General features: G+C 40.5%; 1 protein-coding gene across 13 annotated transcripts in view; it reads left to right on the top strand.

Annotated features, from left to right (window-relative positions):
* kcnc3a (potassium voltage-gated channel, Shaw-related subfamily, member 3a) overlaps window positions 1-16,024 on the top strand; it is a 109,883-nt gene extending 93,859 nt beyond the window's left edge. For 3 of the 13 annotated variants that reach the window (XR_005131432.1, XR_005131436.1, XR_005131434.1), the window contains 2 exons: window positions 5,128-9,849; window positions 11,918-16,024. Coding sequence is in view for 6 of the 13 variants with exons in the window: in XM_037544937.1 (XP_037400834.1) it covers window positions 2,408-2,571 (164 nt within the window). In the remaining 7 variants the exon portion in view is untranslated. Of the gene's footprint in view, window positions 1-2,407; window positions 3,038-5,127; window positions 9,850-11,917 lie in introns of those variants that run through there. The other 10 variants (XM_037544936.1, XM_017697477.2, XM_037544940.1 and 7 more) reach the window with 5 other exon arrangements.
* The last annotated feature ends 604 nt before the right edge of the window (window positions 16,025-16,628 follow it).

Below are 16,628 nucleotides of genomic sequence, written 5' to 3' on the forward strand. Positions count from 1 at the left end.
AACCAGTACCGAAAGTTTAATTTAATAAGTTGTTTAATTTTTTCTCCCCATTCAGGGAAAATTGGCTTTTTTTGGCAGGCAAATTGAATTCGCTGTCGGTCTGACTGCGGTGTTACGCATGCCCATATACTTCAAGTGTTCCTTTGGCGTGAGCCAAGCTGTAGATTCTGCTGCCATACCTTAGACCACCTGCCCTTGGCCACTTTGCCTTGGCTGGTCTGGTCTGAGGAACACGCTGACCCAGATCTGTCTGCCATTACCCAGCATGCCTCGCTGCGTGGCTCCTATAGCGACGCACTAGTGTAGGAGTTTGAGTGACAGTTGCTGGTGCGGCGCCCGGTGTGTCCCAGCAGCGTGCACACACACACACACACACACACACACACACACACACACACACACACACACACACACACACACACACACACACACACACACTCGCCCACACGCCTTCTTACGGACCTGTGTCACACCAGGGACTGAAGAAAAGACGGCTAACACATGGACAGAAGGACTTTAAACAGCCAGCATTTTTCTTTCTAATGAGATTTTCCTTTTTTTTCTGTGTTTTGTTTGTTCAATTAATCTTTACTCATGTTGTGTCAGTGTGGGGGGAGTTCTCTTGTGTCTATATGGGGGTGTCTTTAATGTAATACTGCTGCCTTTCCTTCCTCATCCACTCCCAGTGAAGGCCATGCCTGAAGTGACAATGTCTGAGGCAGATACCTACCCTCTACTTTATTTACACATTTTCTCACGTGGTTGGATATAGGAGTCAGCGGTTTGTATCTGGCAGTTTAGATTTGTGGAACTGTCATAAAAAGGGGGGATTTAGGCAAATCAAATCTCACTTGAGAAAGACATTTGATAAATTGATGAAGATGGAATCCACTCATATTTTGGAAATTTCATGCAGATACACTACCGTTGAAACATTTGGAACATTTGCAATTATATTAAACAAATTTTGCTGCGAAGACATGTATGAACAAATATCTAATATGATATTAATGTTTAAAATTTCAAACAATTTGTAGAAAGCTGTAAAAAATCATGCGTTTTTGATGATAAAGCTGCAAATGATCCCATAATAATAGAGAGAGCTCCATAGTATCGGTAATTAAGTTATATAAACTTAGTATCCAGAGTGGCTCGTATTCAGAAAGCTATGACCACATCTTGCTAATCCAGTCGCTAATTTTATATAGATATATAGATGAACTAGATCATTAAGATTCTTCGTTAAAAATCTTTTGCTATTTTTTTACCATTATCACTTCTCTTTGTTCCGAAAACTTCACAAATGTGAATCTTATCAATGAGTAACAGTAACATGATGTAATATGAAGTTATTCCAAATGTTTGAAAGGTAGTATATGAGAAGTCCGTAATATTTTGAAATGTTGCACCTCATTCAAAGCCCATATTTGGGCCCAATAAATCTTGCTTCTGTGTACCAAAACTGGAGCTGTTTTGGAACATAGTAATTGAAAACTATTGCTCCCCTCTGCCAGATATACAAGATCATAAGTAAAAAGACAGAAACTATGTCATTAGCACTTGGAAATCCTTGGAAATTGATGTGGAAGGAAAGATCTCAGGTGCTTCTGGGCCACATGAAGCTCATATTGTCCAAGACTTTCTGTATGTAGAAGCACGCTTTAGCAGAATGTATTACACATGTTTAACAGCTTCTAAAGGCCTAAAAAGTCAAATTTACTACAAAAAGAATTGCTTTTGAAACACAAGGAGCTTCACATGGTCCAGAGTGCCGGATGGGGCTGCCCTCCCCAGCGCTTTGACTGGACAGAGCTCTTTGGCTGCTGTCTGTCTGACCCGCGCGGTTGTGTCAGAATGCGGAGTGTCCTGTCCGAGACTGGATCAAACACCTGGATGCTAAACTCGCTGTTTTTCCTCTTGAGCTCACAGAGTGTTTATCGAGTTACACATCAGGTGCTTCATCCACCTGCTCCACAAGTGCCCTACCTCCATCACGACTGTATGTGGCTGCCACTAGTGGGAGCTCTTTAAAATACTGCTGTGGCATTTGAATACAAAAGAAGAATTTTGATGACATATTTCATAATTCTCATTTTCCTGTTTTGTCCTTGTCTCTGTCTCTGTCTCTGTCTGTCTCTGTCTGTCTGCCTTTGTATTTCATTTTCACTATTTCATTTCATTTCAATTGTTCTTTTGTTTGTCCTGCCTTTATTTAATATTTTCTTATTCTTATTTTTTGGCAATTGTATGACCCCCGTGCTCACATTTCACATGTTAACCATTACTGACACCTCTATCATCCACCTCTAACTACAACTGAATCCACATCTCACCTTTACACCCTCCCTCCACATGGTTTCTCTGGAATGACACCTGTACTCTCCACCTCCACCATCTCTTCCTCCAGCCACTGGCTATGAGAAATCCAGGAGCCTGAATAACATTTCGGGGATGACTGGTGCTCCCCTGCGATTGACCCCTGTTACCCCCATCAACAGCTCCCCCTATGAACCCTATGAATCTCCTGGCCCTCTCCGCCGTTGTCGTTCCCCCATTCCTTCCATTTTGTAACACATCGATGGAGAGAGAAAAAAGACAAACCATACCAACTAGAAATAACCCTTGAGAGACACTCCACATATGCACCATGAGGCGACATTAATAGTGATGATAATAACCACTCACAACGCAGCACAGTTGCAAAAGCTCTGACTTGAAAGGTGGAATGAGTTACATTGAGGTGGGGTTTGGGGCGGGGCAAGGTTGGTCTGGATTGGATTAGGTAGTTGGGTGGAATTACATTAGTTGGGTTGGGTTGAATGGGTTTAATAGGGTTAGATGAGGCTGGATCAGGTTGAACTGGGTTGGTAAGGTTGGGTTGATTTGTGTTTCTTTAGGGTTGCTTTATGCTGCATTGGATTGGGTTAGTAGGGTTGACCTTGGTTAGGCCAAATATGGTTAAGTAGGTCTAGGTTGGATTCATTAGGAAGAAATTAGGTTTTTAGGGTTATAATGGGTTGGTTTGGATCAGTAGGGTGGGGAAGGGTTGAATTGGGTCAGTAGGGTTATGTTGGGTTGGATTGGATCAGTAGGGTGGGGAAGGGTTGAATTGGGTCAGTAGGGCTACGTAGGGTTGGATTGGATCAGTAGGGTGGGGAAGGGTTGAATTGGGTCAGTACGGGTTGAATTGGGTCAGAAGGGATGAATTGTGTTACTGGGGTTTGATTGGGTTAGTTGGTTTGGAGCAGGGGCTTAAATTGGGTTAGTGGGGTTTGGTTGAGTTGAACTGGGTTAGTGGGGATGGGTAGAGTTGAATTGGATTACAATGGTTTGGTTGGGTAGAATTGGGTTAGTTGGGTTTGGTTGGGTTTAATTGGATTGGATTATCAAGGGTTGAGTTGGGTATTTGGTTAAAGAACATGGTTTTCACTGTGTCTTGCCTCAAAGTGGTTTTAGGAATGGTGTTCCTGACTTTAAGTGCTAAAGCAGTTTAAATATTCAGAGCTTTCTCTGTAACTGAACTCTCATACACATAAGCTTCAGGCAATATTTCTGACCGGCAACTATAAAGAAGTATGTGCTGTTTAAATGCAGCAATATTATGCCTTATTGAAAATATAAAAACCATTGCGATAAAAGCCATCATTGGTCATCGGTCAGTGATGAGCGTTCTCTAGGTTATTTATATGGTAAGAACATTTAACCACTTAGTGAGCTGACAGTAGAGGGCTTCCCATGCCTGTTTGCTGGTATTGTAGAGAATATAGACCATGATGCAGTAGACTTATTCACCAAGGAACAGAATCTGAGAGCCCTTCTGATGCACCAATATAGGCCTTTAAAGGAGTTTGCCTGAAAGCAAAGCTTGGAATGATGCAGTCACAGCCCTTAGAAAACATTCAGTAGTTGTAGTGCATGCGAGAATTCACTGCAAAGAAAAAGCAAGTAGTGCATAAATAAACAACTAAAGGAATTTCCCCTTTAACCACTAGAAAGACATGTTCGTCTACCCATCTAAATAAACATCTACGATATATAGAATAGCCTGTTAGTGTACTGGTAAATTCACTGGTAAGTTCTTTTTTTTTTTTTTTTTTGGTTATACCACCCAGAAACACAAGGACATGTACACATTGTATATCATTGATATATTGAGTCAGTCAGGACTCCTGTATCAGCCTCATATATATTTTCTAACCTTTTTTGGTTACAGTGGATACTGTTACAATGATTAGTATTATCAGTTTGAGGACACTGGAAAACGCTGAAATCGTTTTTGGTGCAATACAGACTCTTATGACAGCATCAGAGAAGCTAGCACTGGCCGCTTAAAATACCTTGAAGATAAATAGTTCATCCTATGTAAACTACTAAAAAACGAAGTGAAACATGAACATTATATTAAGAAATAAGCTGACTATTTTTATATTAGGCAACAGGGACTGTAGATAGGGGTACACGGGTGGGTTTTGGGTTGAAATCTCTGTGTTTCTGAGAGGACCTTATTGGATATCAGGTAGATACATGTAAATCTGCTATTTAGCTCTTTTGTTTCAAGACTACGTTGAGACTTGGATCGGCCCTTCTTCACAAGCACCACAAAAACGTGACGGCAGTGATGTAAACAGAGAGCCAGAAAAAGGAGGAGCCATCAGCTTATCAAGGGCCTATGACCTTCTGCACTGCTTCAGGACCCCTCCCCTCTTTTATAGACTAGTGCATGAAGGAAACGTCTTACTCTACAATCTTCTTGCGTCATGCTCATAAATATGACATATCAAGACTGGAGATGAGCTGTTGTACCCCTCCCTCCTTTGCCACGCTGGCATTGTGCTAAACTGGACAGTGGCCTCTAGGGTTGCCTGTCAAGCTGGACCTTTCACCCTCCTCTTCATTCTCCTCCCCTTTGTCGTTATCATTGTTCATCTCCTCATTAAGGCCATCCATCCCTTAGATACTGTGATTCTAATCATTTGAATGCAGTAAATTTTGAGTTCACTTTTTAGTTTCCTCCTTGATTCTTCTTCCCCTTTATTTCTTTCCTTCACTGTTCTTTCTTCCCTTTTCCTTTTCTTTTGACCTGCTCTGTCTCTTGGATGCTGATCTTCCTGTTCCAATAAAAAAAAGGAGGGAACGTTGAATGGATGCTGGACTGACAGCGGTCAGTAGGAGAAGGAAAAAAGAGGGGATCGCTAAATGCAAATCTACCGAAAATGCAATTTTAAAGAGAAAAAAGTGAAAGAAAAGAAGGGAAAGTGAGTGAGAGAGAGAGAGAGAGAGAGAGAGAGAGAGATGTATTTTGATCACATTGATCTGTTGCACATCTGTGACTGTGGTGCTCAGATCCAAGACTGTGTCCACACTCTTTAGTGAAACCTTCACTGTAATGGCAGCTTACGAAGCTTTTGTTTTTGTTTTTGTTTTTGTTTATCCATTGAAAAGAATGTGAAGATAACAAGAAATGACAATACTGAAAATGTATTGAACAATGTAGATGCCGGTAGCATTACTCACTTTGTGGTTGTAAAGACATTTTTTTGGTCATCATGTAACCGAAACCTTTTATATGCTCTAGTTAATCATTGATGCCATTTCTGGTCACCTTATCCACTGTTACATATGTGAACTGAGGTCTACAAAGCCATCCTGTTGGATTATTTTTGTATTTATGAATATTTTAGTCATTACGCTGATAGAATATGTATAGAGAAGGGTTTATGTTGTTTTCCGTTCACCGTTGTCACATGTCCCAACCTGTTACGTTAAGTCCTTTCCCCTGTCATAAACGAAGAAACAGAGAGCGGAATGAGGGTGAAAAAGTTGTTTTGTTGCGCTCCAAGCACAAACATGGAGAGTATAAGTACTGCTTCAGGAATGAATAACAGTGTATATACATGAACTATAATGTCACCGAAGGCAAAGGCCCACTGCACTGAACATTGACTCAGGCCATAGATCCACATTTGAAATGCCCCAATGTAGCTGTATGTGATGCAGGTGGACCACAGACTTATTACAGTGAAGGACTCAGACCATTGTGATCACCAGAATAAGACAACTGAGCAATAAAAACCAAAAAAACAGCAGTCCTGGCCCTTACTGAATCAATTAAACAGTTGTGTCCAGCTAATTGAGAATCAATTCAGGTCAAACCTTATGTTTAATTGTCATCTGTGCATTTGTAGTTTCTTTTTTAATGCAAGTACTTTTAGAAGGATATGCACATTCTTGAACTTCTGATAGAGTAAAAGGGTATTCCACATTTTTCAAAATGTCTACAGAACTTATTGAGATGTAAACAGTAATTCAGAGTTTTCCAAACATCACACTGAACAGTTAAGATCCTAACACGAAAAAGCTTTTGGGAAACTGGGTCCAGAGCAGTTTGATATGAGATGGTTCATTGCGAAGAAGCCTATTGACTCAGATTTCTTTACAGTGGTGGTGATAGGAACCAGGGGGTCACAATGTCAGTTAGAGTTTTATATGTAATGTTGATGATAAAATAGTGGTCAGTCTTAAAAAAATAAGTTTTCTTTGGGGACTGTTTACATTACAACAATCTACATGTACCTCTCCACTTCGAACAGGTATATTCGAATATGGTTTAGGCCAAAACTTTCTCAAAACTAGTGTAAAACCATGTTCCAGATATCAGGCAGTGTGTTCATAGCAAATTTAGGTTTCTGTGAGGGAGCTCTTAGAGTCATTAAACTCCTCAGACGTCTGGTTCCCATCACTACCACTGTGAATTTTCTCAAGAGCATTTTACATCACACCACGCTGAATGACTTTGCTTACACGCCAACCATTTCATCATGCAGACATTTGAAAAATGAATGGAATTCCCATTTAAGAGTAGTTCAGAATGTTGAGGAAAAATTGAGGGAAGAAAGAAAGAGTAACGATGAAAGAAGGAAATGCATAGTAGTGTAGCCAATCACATCCCTGCCCTTACGGTTGAGCTCACTCCCCATATCAGTCCTCTCTGTTTCTCATCCACTTCATCTTCCTGTTCCCGTCCCCTTCATTGCTTTGTGCGTTCTGCGTAAGAGGCTGATAACTCAGGCCTACATCAGGTCTCAATGATGTGTGTACAGTTTTAAAGAATGACTTTGTACTTCATGATTGCATGTTTTTTCCCTTTGCGAGCAATAAGGAAAATGTCTATATGATCCTTAAGAAGTATGTTTTGATAAGCAAACTGATTTTATCTAAAGCTTTATGTATGTGTATATTCATATGGGTGTGTACATATGGATGTATGAATATTCATATGCACATACATATTACTGATTTGCATGTATGAGGTTTTTTGAAAACAAACATACAAAAAACAAGATTGGTGTTTTGTTACCAATCTAACTCAACTGCTGAAGGGGTGGGGCTTAGTTCTGCATGCTAAGATGCTATTGGGTGGCAGAGACCATTGTAACTGTAAAAAGGGGGGGGCTTGTTTTTATTGGGGCTAAAAAAGGTTTTATTGGGGTATGATTTAATTCTGTAAACATTTACAGCTGTTTTATTTTCCTTTTTTTCTCTGTTTGTACGCAGTGGTCTTGTAATCATTTCATGATTTATTCCTTTTTTTTCATCTTTTCACAGAGAACTATTCTGAAAGCCCAGTGCTTATCAGATATATGCAAAAAGAAGCTGTAACTGTGAACTAATCTAGAACAGAAAACTCCACTCGTCCTCCTTTCACGTATGCTTTCCCAAACCAACACCCGACCCCCAATTGCTGTAACAGTGGTTGCTTCCTCACCAACTTTTCCACCCTTCTCTCCAGTCTCACTGTTCATCATTGTTTCCTGTTATCCCTCCACCTGTTTCATCCCACCCACTTCTGTTCTTTCTACAGTACGTGGAAGAGATGAATTTACATGTGCGTACCTGGTTCATCTTTTATCCATGTTAGTGGGGGGCAGCTCCCCCTCTTTGGATACTAGTAGCATTTAACGAGGGGTAAATTGATGTAGCAAATGCTATTTTAGATTAGCAGCTAAATGGTCACTTTAGTGGAGTAAGATGAGGTTGCCTGTCTTGAATGTTTACCTGTCCTGAGGTCACTTAGACTGTCTTAAGGATCATTTAATCACTCAGTTTGAGATTGGAGTCTCTGATCTTTACTACCAGAGATGTCTAACAGTCTATCGCGTGTTCTCTAATACCCAGAGGACACTATCGTAGCTGCCGCTAGAAGTTAAATCTGTTCTGAGGGGGAGAGTAAATGATAACGATGATGCTACTACTGCCTTCAGCAGCGCATGTTGCCTCGCATACTACTGGAATGCTTAGTGCTGCATCCTTGTGCATCTTGTGATTTTTTTCTATATGCATATAGTAGCTATATTTCCCAGGGGTAGAGCTAGGCCAAGCGGAGCAGGAGGAAACAACTCTTCATCCCGTCACAGGAAAGAGGAGGGCTGCGGCTGTGGGTTTGGTTTATGTAGCTGCTAGTAGAGAACGATGTGCCTAACTGGTCGCTACATAGAGCCCATATAGGGCAGGTGAAATCACGAATGTAGTCAATAAATCTAATATTTCTTATTATGGGATTGTTGTGGGAATATTATAAGATTCTTCTGGCTGTTTCTAAGTTTCTGTGTCATAAGTGATTTAATTCAGTGAAAGTGTTGAGATTGTATTGCCAGATATGTTTTCTGAAAACAGGTTACATGCATTTTTTTCCAGGAAAAAAAGCTAACTTATCTGCGTTCATTCTTGAAGCTAGCCAGGATATATGCATTATTTCCAGAAAAAAGCTAATTTATCTGCATTTATTCTTGCTTGTATTAATTCTTGAAGCAAGCAAAATTATCTGTATTTGTCCTTGAAATACGCAGTATTATCTGCATTCATTCTTGACAGGCTAAATTACCTGCATTATTTCTTGAAAGCAGCTTTCAAGATGTTTCCCATTGGTGTAATTCTACAAGGCAGCATTACTTAAAACAAGCAAAAAAACATTGCGTAGTCTTCTGATTTGCTCACAATGAGAAATATTTGTAATATTGACTAAATGTAGGATGATTTCACTCAAAAAAGGATTTTTGCAGTGCAGAACCTCTTTAGTCTTTAGAGGAACACCGAACAAAACAGGGAGCATAGTCCGGGTTTGAACTCCATTACCCATACACCTCTCTGTCTCTTGTCAACCTATATTCCTCCCCTGTCACAACTCAGGTATATCTCTCTCTCTCTCCGTGGGTCTTCCAAAAAGATGTCATTCAGAATGAGAGAGAGTGAGAGAAAGGGAGGAAACGATGAAAGAAAAGATGGGTTTTCTGTCTCAGCATGTGCACTTGGAAATATGAATGTGATCTATTTTTATTTTTTATTTTTTATTTTTTTTGTCCTCATCACCAAAACAGATCTTCCTTTTGTCCATGGTGTCCTTGTGCTTTTTATTTCCTCGTCCTCTGTGACCATTCTATCTTCATTTCCTCACAGTCAGATCTACAGTCATTTTATTTTATTTTTGTGTTATTGATTTTATTGATTTTTTTTAATTTTTTTTATTTGTCAAATCTCTATACAACTGCTTCCAAATGTCCTGGATAAGAATATAAAAAAAAAGAAAGATTTGTCAGAACTTGGAACTATGATGTGGATTACAAGCATCACACATGCACGCGGAAACAGGACTCGAGATGAAAGAGTGAAAGACAGACGGACAGATTGTATGTGTGGGGAAAACGAGTGTGTGTTGAAAGAGGATTGTCGACAGAGAGGAAGAAAGACCCTCTCCTCCCCCTTCGAGAAATGGAGGACAGTTTGGGGAAGAAAGAAACGAAAGGAAAGAAAAAGAGAGGAGGAAGGAAGGAAGGAAGCTGCTCGCTTCTCAGTGTAAGGATGTATGTTTGGTGTTCCGTGTGCGTGTTCCCTGCTCTGTGTCTCCATGTACTGTGCTCGACCGTGTGCTTTCGTGTTTTGTGTGAATCTTTTGGGTTTCGTTCTTTCGCTTTAATTGTGTGTTTGTTTGTTTATTTATTTATTTATTTTCCTGCTGTACTCACATTCCTCGCTGTGTGTCATTCTTTTTCCGCCCGCTGTGTCTCAAACACTGCACTGGTTTCTCTATTCCCTATGCTGTGGGCAGCAAGAAGCTCTGCATTCAGTCAAAAGCCAAAAACCAAGGGCACTTCATAGGGAATAGGGAGTCATTTTGGGACGCACCCTTTTCGTTGACGGCGTCAAGGGGCTTCACTGAGCCGTTTGCTTCCTTCTGGTCAGTCCTAGAGGCCCCTAGTCCTGCAAGATGGCAATCATTTGGCCAATCTGTCACTAATTTTTGGATTAAAAAATGATGTTAACCCCCCTCTGTCGAGCAGATCTTGTGGCCTTCAAAGACTGGGACTCTCATTAGAGAGTGTGTGTGTGTGTGTGTGTGTGTGTGTGTGTGTGTGTGTGTGTGTGCTACACAGACGTGTGTGAGACTTTTTGAGTTCACCGCATGTGTGTGTTTCCGTGTGTGTGCTAAACAGGCTTCTGTGAGTGTTTCTAACATTTACAGTACAAGCTTTTTCTATTTTTTTTTCCTTCGCTTTTTTGTGCGCATGTTAAAGGAATGATTCGGTGAGAATTTAAATAATTGAATCTAAACCCAGGTGTAGTCAATCCGCCAAGGCATGTTTGGTATCCAGATTTTGCTTCTTTAGTTTAGAATTTGGGTTACGAGGCTAATATTGCTAACAAAGACTAGAAGCTAATAGTCACCCAAATCTTTTCCATGAATAAATCCCCAAAAGTTCTCTATTCAATTCATTCAGTCCACATCTAGGTTTTCATTAAGGTCTCCTAGACTGTCTGTGGTTTAGTGCTCAGTATGGCTTACTGTGAAGTATAAAAATGAATGAAATGTCATTGTATAATTAAGCATAACGAGTAGCCATTTTAGTCCTTTCAAGATCCAACTCCCCTTCACTTGCATGCGTGTCATGCAGACATGTAGACGCTAGATTACATGTATGACTTTTTGTTGTTTCTATTTGTAAACATATCTACAGTTCCAATATTCAGGTGTAACTTCATAATATTTATAAACTTATCGCTGTCGTCGGAGCAAAACCTTGTATCTTCATTTTTGACGTTTTTCAGTTTTTGACATAATTTGAAAACCCTTGCTCCTCTGTACATTATATATGATGAAGGGACAAAAGACATGGCCCAAAAAAAACATCTGGCTCCATTGACTTACATTGAAAGTCAAGTAGGTTTTTTCCTTCTCCTGTAAAGTTACCATTCTGGAGACACGAAGTTTTGTTCCGACAACAGTGATATTGAAGAGTAAACAAAACAAACAAACAAAAAAAAACAGAAATCGTGGACATCATCCGTAATTCAGCTCACCACTTGTTCAAAACGTCTGTGTTCGGCTACACAATGATTTTGTTCCTGTTTATAGCACATCAGCAAGTCTGTTTGACCTTACTGAAGACCAAGATGTGGTTTAAGAGGTTGAGAGTTCTGGGGATGTTTTTACAGAAAAGGTTTGGGGGACTATTTTTTACTTCTGGTGTCACCCACTATTAGCCTTGTAGCTCCAGCGTTAAATGAAAGAAGCAAAATTTTGACACCAGCTGACTGACTACATCTGAGGTGCAAGTGGAAATTTCTGTACATTAGTTTTCACCTAACCATTCTTTTAAGGTGGGCTCTCTCATGAATAGTTTTGGTTTGTTTTACATTGTATCACCTGGTTTTTGGACGTTGTCACTTACAGAAATCAGCTGTGTCCATGTGAAGAGTGAACATGCGCTCATATGCTCATAGGAAAGTGTACTTGGCTTACCACCACTTTGGCTTTTACAGTTAAATGGCTTCAGTAATGTGGGGTTTCATTATTTCCTTTCCTTTCTCTGACTTCTGTTTCCTCCATTTTCCTACTCTCTCTTTCTTTCTCTGTCTCCTACAGTGCTGAGTTTCTGAACTGACTTCTTTCTCCCTAAAGAAGACCCCCCCCAATGTCCCCACTCACACAGCATTGCAACTCCAGAGGCCACTTCCAGAGTCACCAAGAGAACCCACAGGGAAAAGAGAGAGAGAGAGAGAAAGAAGAAGTGAAAAAGGAGATAAGTGTGGTGCTCGTAAGACTTCATGAAAAAGCAAGATTGCTCTCCATTCATAGATGCTACCTCGGACTGGGTCGACCCAAGCACAGCCGTGTTAATGCCCGGAGGATGTGGGACTTTACACAGTCTTCCAAACTGGATCGTCGTTTCAGTCCAGCTGTGCTTATCTGCATGAATATCACTCCACATTACGTTTCAGCAAACCTGCCCAGCCTTTGTGACTGAGATTTAACTGGGCAGAAGATGATTTTAAGTGGACCACTCTAGGAAACCTATTGTTTTTTTGTTTTTTTTAAGTTGACTCATTGGCTCCCTTCGCATCTAAGCTTACCATGCAAGCTAAGGCCAGTACAGCTGCAAAAATTTTCTGGATAAAGAATTGCGTGGAAAGATTCCCATACTTGCTGTTTAGAAGGCCATAGTTAAGTGGCTGGCATGATGGTGGTCCACCTGGATGGACCCTCCTCTTTCATCTCAGACATCCTGGATTCCACTTGCACTGCACACAAGGACAGATAAACTTCCATTAAAAAAAAAAGCTTGTCTGAGGGGTGAGCTCAGTACGTCTCCAGACCCTCAGACGTGTGACTTCGAGCACTACATGGGAAAGAACCTCAGCCTCTCTTCCAGTCTTTCTTCTCGCTCTTTCTCTTCCTCTCTTCCCACACCAATGTCCCTGCACATCTCAGCGTTTCTCCTCCTCTGTAGATGAACTGCATGGCATGAACGAAATACAACATAAAATAAATAAAATCAGAGAGAGGAGAGTAGAGAACACAAAAGTTAGGATGGAGAAACTTGAGATGTTTCTAAAGGGCCGCTCCTGTCGTACAGAAGAGGGAACACTGGGCAAAACAGCGGCCTGTTGGGGTCGACGGGACAAGCTTTCTGCATCAGGGCAACAAACATGGAACCTACAGAAGGATGGAGGGGGTTTTCAAGAAGGCAGGGTGAACTTTGAACTAAACACTTTAAAGAAAAGGAAAAAAAAGAATGAAAAATTTAAAATGCATTTTTCTGACTTTGTTTACCAGCATGACTAAACTGCATGACTCAACTTCTGCAAGCCCCAAATCCCCCAAAAAAGAGGGCTTGGAATTACTAAAGAGCAAAATCATGGGGAAACAATACAGATTTATGTTATATGCAAGTAAATTTAGGGAAAAAATGTATTTAAAAAAGAAAAGATGTTCTATATTTTTTGTTTTTTTAATACAAAAAAAAAATATATATATATATGATTGCAGATACAGTCAGAACTATGCTTTATTAGATGTAAGATACCCCAAACGAAATCTTAGATGATCAGCGAGATTAATCTCCATTTCAACTCCAGTTGTTTCTTCTCTATAACTCCTGCCTGCTCCAGCTCTCCTGACTCTTTGTTCTCCTGCTGACGCCTGCAGTCCGCTCTGGACGTTACATCCTCCTGTGACCAGTCTGCGTCTTTGCTGATGTCAGCAGTCGCAGCACAACTGCTCTGGAGGCCTAATGCTCATGGGTGTGGTGCATGAGGGTCTTGGGTGGCTGCTTCATCCTGGAGATCTGAGATCTTGAAGACGATGTTTAGTACTTTCTTGGTTTGGGCTGTATATCATTGTGTTCTATCTGTATGTGGTGAGGCCACAGGGGAAATTGACTTTTGAATGTTTTGTTTGTCCATAAGTCACAGTTTCTTTTTTCTTTTTCATTCAGCTATTGGTAGTACAAATGGTGAAGCAGACACCCAGGAGTTCTCAGGAGAGCACATGGATAGCAGCAGTATAATAATACAGTAACATAGATGGTAGCAGCTGCTGGCGCGTAAGAGCGATGCTATTTTAATATCACTAACCCAAACCCAGTTTTAAGTCATGTTGATCTTAATCGCTTAAGCTTTTTGAACGCATAGATCAGGCTTTTGGCAGGCCCATAAATAGAGGTTATATATGATCTTCTGAACCAAATGTAGTTGGAAGTTAGCATTGCTGTTTTCATTTGTCTCTTCCTTAGTTTGATAAGGTAAATTACCAACATATCGGTGCACTCAGAGCAGTCCGCATGCAAGAATGGTCACTAAATTCTCAAATGCACCTTAGTGGATTGAGTCGAAAGAAAAAACGAAGGTGCTTTTCAAGTCTTCCTTAGCAGCTCCTTGGTTTGATGCCAAGATCCTCCCAGAGGGGGATGGATCATGTGTAATGGATACTGCTTATTCAATATATGTGGCTCAATAGGTCAAAGAATGAAAGTCACTGGAGTCTCACTCCAGCTTTTATTGTTGTACCACAGGAACACAACCATGTAGGTCTAAATCAGTGTTTTGAGGTTTGACTTCAAGAACTGATGCATGCTTTTCATCTCTATGCGTCAACAGGACTAGGCCTGGATGGGAACTTGAGTAAAAACTGAACCTATGCAAGACTGTTGCAAGACATGTCACTCACACAGGCAGCATACTCAGGCCAGTTAGCTTATGGTTGTGCATTTGAGTGGTCCGACTGAGGGGCAGATAAAGTTCAGAACACAGGCAACTACATCCCTGTGGTTTGGATAGGCAAGAAGAACCTCTAGGTCAATCCAAAAAGGGCTTCACAAACCAGAGAGGCCGTTGCTGCTCCTTAAACAAAGCAGTAGGTCAGCAGAGCCTGGAACGCTGGGGGCAGCTGAGCAGGAGTCCACCGTTTAGCTATTTTCTCTCCTCCTCTGTTCTTCAGGCCTTTTATAGGCCTCCCACTTTCATTCTCCCTCTTGCTACATGCAGGAAGGTGGCAGAGGAACCAGAGAGGATGATCAAAACTCATGCTTTTAAAACATTGAAGTGCATAGCTAAAAGGTCATCAGACATTTCCTGAAACTGACCTGAGAACCAAGAAGTGATACAGGGATCGCTTCTTATAGAGCAATTTGTTGTCCACCGTTGTGGCGAGTGCTTCTTAGGAAGGTCATCCTGTGGACAAAAGACCAATTTTCGTTGACGCCATTCAGTCGGAGCAATAATTAGGTGCGATCCCACCCTGCTGTCCTTTTCCATCTCATTCACAATAAGTGGGAATATCCAGCGTGCCTGAGAGATTGTATCTACGAATATTTCTTTGCGGCATTGAGCCATGTCGACGAGTCAAGCTTTGAGTGAGTGTACATGTGTTTGTTCTCGTACGTGTGTGGCGGTCAGACCGAGCTGTCTGGTTCTTCTGCAGATCGTGTTTAATGTTTTGGAGGTGCAGAGTGAGACCACACCACCCCCCCAAGATGAATGACAGCTCAACACTCGCGTAACTTTTACTTGAAACCCAAATATCAGAACATATCAGAGAGGATTAGAACAAAGCCAGAATCAGTCTTCACTCTTTCTCTCTTACCTGTATGCATCTCTCTTCACCCCCCCCTCTCTCTCTCTATGTCCCTCTGCTCCTTGTCCTTCTCTATTTTTGAGAAAGAAGCTCTTTTGCATCCCTTGTTCTTGTGTTTTTCTATCATATTGTTTGAAGTTGAAATATACTGCATGCATGGGATTAAAAAAAGAAGACTTTAACTTGTGAATGGTCAGAATGAGGTAACCATCTTTTTCTCCTGGACCCTCTGTCTGTCGCTCACTTAGGAATCCACACACACACATACACACACAAATATGAGACATTGCACTTTAAGGTTGGCATTGCTCTGCAATTTTTGATTCTTTTGTGATTCTGAAGTTGTTAAAGTGTCATTTTTGGATTATTTATATTGGGAGAGTTCACTTCCATTCCTCCGCACCTAAACTATCTATGCCATTGCAGTTGGTAACATCATTTTTAGCGGCCCGGCCTGATAATCTGACCCTTACACCAAATGACCATCTAATAAAACAAAATAAGACAAAGAGAGAACAGAGAAAAGAAGATGGTTACTAAATCAATGGATGGTTTATGCTATTAAGACCGATGCTGGACACAGTTTTAATGTCAATACAAAAAGAAAAAAAAAACCAACAGAACTGTATAAAATATATTTCAATGGAATGTTTATTATTTACCTTTTATATTTTTGAAACATGTAAAGAGAAAAAAAATAATAAACTGTAATAATTGAACAGTTTAAAGAAAAACTGAGACTTAAAACATTATACTACTAAAGGTATGAATGTTTGAAGGTGAATGCTAACCTACCTGATAAAGTCTTCTTCATTACCAATAGGAAAAAAATAAACATTAAACGGTCAAAAATAAACGGGGGAAAAAATGAAAGTCCGATTTAAAAAGAAAAGCCTATAAAAAATCTATAAAAATAATAAAAGCTCATGCCAAAATTTTCAATATGTGTCCTGTTTTCTTTCTTTCTCTTTCTTTATTTTTTGTGATTGCACATCACTTTCATTGCTAGTTGTAAGTGGAATAAACCTTTCACATCTTTTATGTGGACTGTGGTGGTGGAGAAATATTGTCTGTGAAGATCGAAAACTACTCTCAACCTTAGACGCTCCATCCACATGGAAAAGTAACATCTGTGAATTTTAGCACACACAGCTGACTATTGGGATTCTGTCAGTTGCATCCTGATTGGCAGTCTGCCTGCCTGTCTACACACACGTCTGTG

Source organism: Pygocentrus nattereri, chromosome 14, assembly GCF_015220715.1.
Source record: "Pygocentrus nattereri isolate fPygNat1 chromosome 14, fPygNat1.pri, whole genome shotgun sequence".
Taxonomy (NCBI): Eukaryota; Metazoa; Chordata; class Actinopteri; order Characiformes; family Serrasalmidae; genus Pygocentrus; species Pygocentrus nattereri.